At 44.8% G+C, this 2,500-nt stretch overlaps 1 protein-coding gene across 1 annotated transcript in view; it reads left to right on the plus strand.

Annotated features, from left to right (window-relative positions):
• The window catches only part of LOC134456385 (ubiquitin-conjugating enzyme E2 variant 1-like), a 9,179-nt gene that overhangs the window by 3,752 nt on the left and 2,927 nt on the right, over positions 1 to 2,500 (plus strand). The window contains exon 2 of the mRNA XM_063207750.1: positions 622 to 747. Within this exon, the coding sequence (XP_063063820.1) occupies positions 622 to 747 (126 nt within the window). The remainder of the gene's footprint in view (positions 1 to 621; positions 748 to 2,500) is intronic.

The following is a 2,500-nucleotide window of genomic DNA, read 5'->3' on the forward strand; positions in this document are numbered from 1 at the left end:
CAGGTTTTGTTGGGCAGGTATCTGGACAGTGTTGAATTTTAGCACTGAAATTTTAGCACGCACGCACGCACGCGCGCACTGGCGTAGAGCAGGGGTTCCCAAACTTTTTTCCCTGCGCACCCCCTTGTACATTTCAAGCGAACATTTTGGTGTGCTAATGGCCACAGAAGTAAGATTCACTGCGCATTCACTGCACATTATGCACAGTTGTTTAGGGGAATCCTCTTTTTCAATAGTCTGGGAGTTAAGCTACACTTCAGATGGACCCTTCCAGCATACAATTCACCATACAACTACTTAATGTTCATTAATGCTGAATGAAAACTTACATATCCACCATTGCTCTATTTAGCTCGCGCACCCCCTTATGGCAGGGGTGCACGCACCACAGTTTGGGAAACCCTGGTGTAGAGCATCTATGAGAACCGCATGTACAGCCTGTGTGTGGAGTGTTAACCCCCTCTCTCCTCTCTCTCGTATGTGTGTGTGTGTGTGTGTGTGTGTGTGTGTGTGTGTGTAGACCATCTATGAGAACCGCATGTACAGCCTGCGGGTGGAGTGTTAACCCCCTCTCTCCTCTCTCGTGTGTGTGTGTGTGTGTGTGTGTGTGTGTGTGTGTAGACCATCTATGAGAACCGCATGTATAGCTTGCGTGTGGAGTGTGGTCCTCGGTATCCGGAGACTCCGCCCTTCGTTCGTTTCGTCACCAAGATCAACCTGAACGGAGTACACAACTCTAATGGGGTGGTGAGTACACACACACACACACACACACACCTGAACGGAGTACACATCTCTAATGGGGTGGTGAGTACACACGCACACACACACCTGAACGGAGTACACATCTCTAATGGGGTGGTGAGTACACACGCACACACACACACACACACCTCAACGGAGTACACAACTCTAATGGGGTGGTGAACACACACACACACACACACACAGACGTCAACAAGGTACACAACTCTAATGAGGTGGTGAGTACGTAAGGGATAATTGACGACACGGTGTGCGTATAACAGGAAAAATAATGCACACCAGGTGGTGATGCGGCTACGACGCGACGCGGAGTTACACCTCGGTGTGCATTATTTTTCCTGTTATACGCACACTGTGAAGTCAATTATCCCGCTTATACCACGGTTGCCACACTGTCTGAAATTTATTTGAGGAATTAGTTCGATGCTTTAATGGCTAAAACAAAGGTTTTTTCGTATACTTCCTTCCGCCACAAGAAGGTTCTTTTCATAACTTTCTGGCGAACTGCCGTTGCTAATTCTAAGTTGAAGGTTGCTATGGCTATGACCCCGCGTATCTTGGCGACATTCTAAATGCCTCGCCTCGCCATTAACTTGATCAAAACAGGCACCTCGTCAATCTGCTCTCCTCCCATAGGAAACTCCCCTTGATTAATTGTCCACTGAGTTCCCATCGTTATTGATCCGAAAATATCCATAACTTTTCACAAGTTACCCTACTCTCTCAACTGATAAACGCTACAACCACAGGAAACATCTCCTCTCGTGGGGAAGAAACGCCCACGTGAAACGGGCGTCCCTTTGCGCAGGGAATCTCTCTCTCTCTCTCTCTCTCTCTCTCTCTCTCTCTCTCTCTCTCTATCACAAAGTTGACAGAGTAATGGTCAGTTGGGAGAAATAAACATGTTTGAAATTTGATTAGGCCTACTAAGATTTGCTCCAGATTCACTATACATTGCTGGTGTTTCCAGACGCGCGATGCGACATCAGGGCTCCAGACTAACTTTTTGCACTGGTTGCACTGGTGCGCCTAAACATTTTTTTTAGGTGCACCTGCACAAAATTTAGGTGCACCCAAATGTTTTCACCACCCATACACACACGCACCTCAGCTTTAAAAAATATTAATTAAAAATAATAACAATAGCAATAATAATAGCAACAATAATAGAATAATAATAATAATTATTATTATTATTATTATTACTGTTGCTATATTTTAAAAGACCTGGAGCCTTTCATGTGCTATAGGCTAGTCTTCCAAATGCTCCTTATAAAAGACATGACAGTAGGCTACTTAACTAACACATCTTGGCTACAAGCAGTTTGGCTGGTAGAAAAGACCAAATTAATAGCCTTTTAGTCAGTATGTGTTTGACTAGTAAGACCAACATACTAGCCTTTTCGGCAATAAGGCTACGCACACGGCACAAGCACAGAGTTACAATATGAAGATAGATGGATGGATGGATGGATGGATAGATTGTTTTTAACAAACCTTGCTAAAAATGTCATGATTTTTATCATTAGACACAAATAGCCTAGCCTATGTTTACAGTGGAATCTGAGGTGAATTGGGTTTTGTCTATTTCCCCGTTTTTGAGCGCTCTCCCTCTGCATAATGATTGTGGTATCTTAGCAAGCGCTACGAACAGACACGGCAGCACTAGTGCGCTCGCTCGCTCACTCGCTCACTCTCTCTCTCTTTCTCTCTCCCTCTCTCGTGCTGTCTCAAT

The sequence above is a fragment of the Engraulis encrasicolus genome, chromosome 10, assembly GCF_034702125.1.
Source record: "Engraulis encrasicolus isolate BLACKSEA-1 chromosome 10, IST_EnEncr_1.0, whole genome shotgun sequence".
Lineage (NCBI taxonomy): Eukaryota > Metazoa > Chordata > Actinopteri > Clupeiformes > Engraulidae > Engraulis > Engraulis encrasicolus.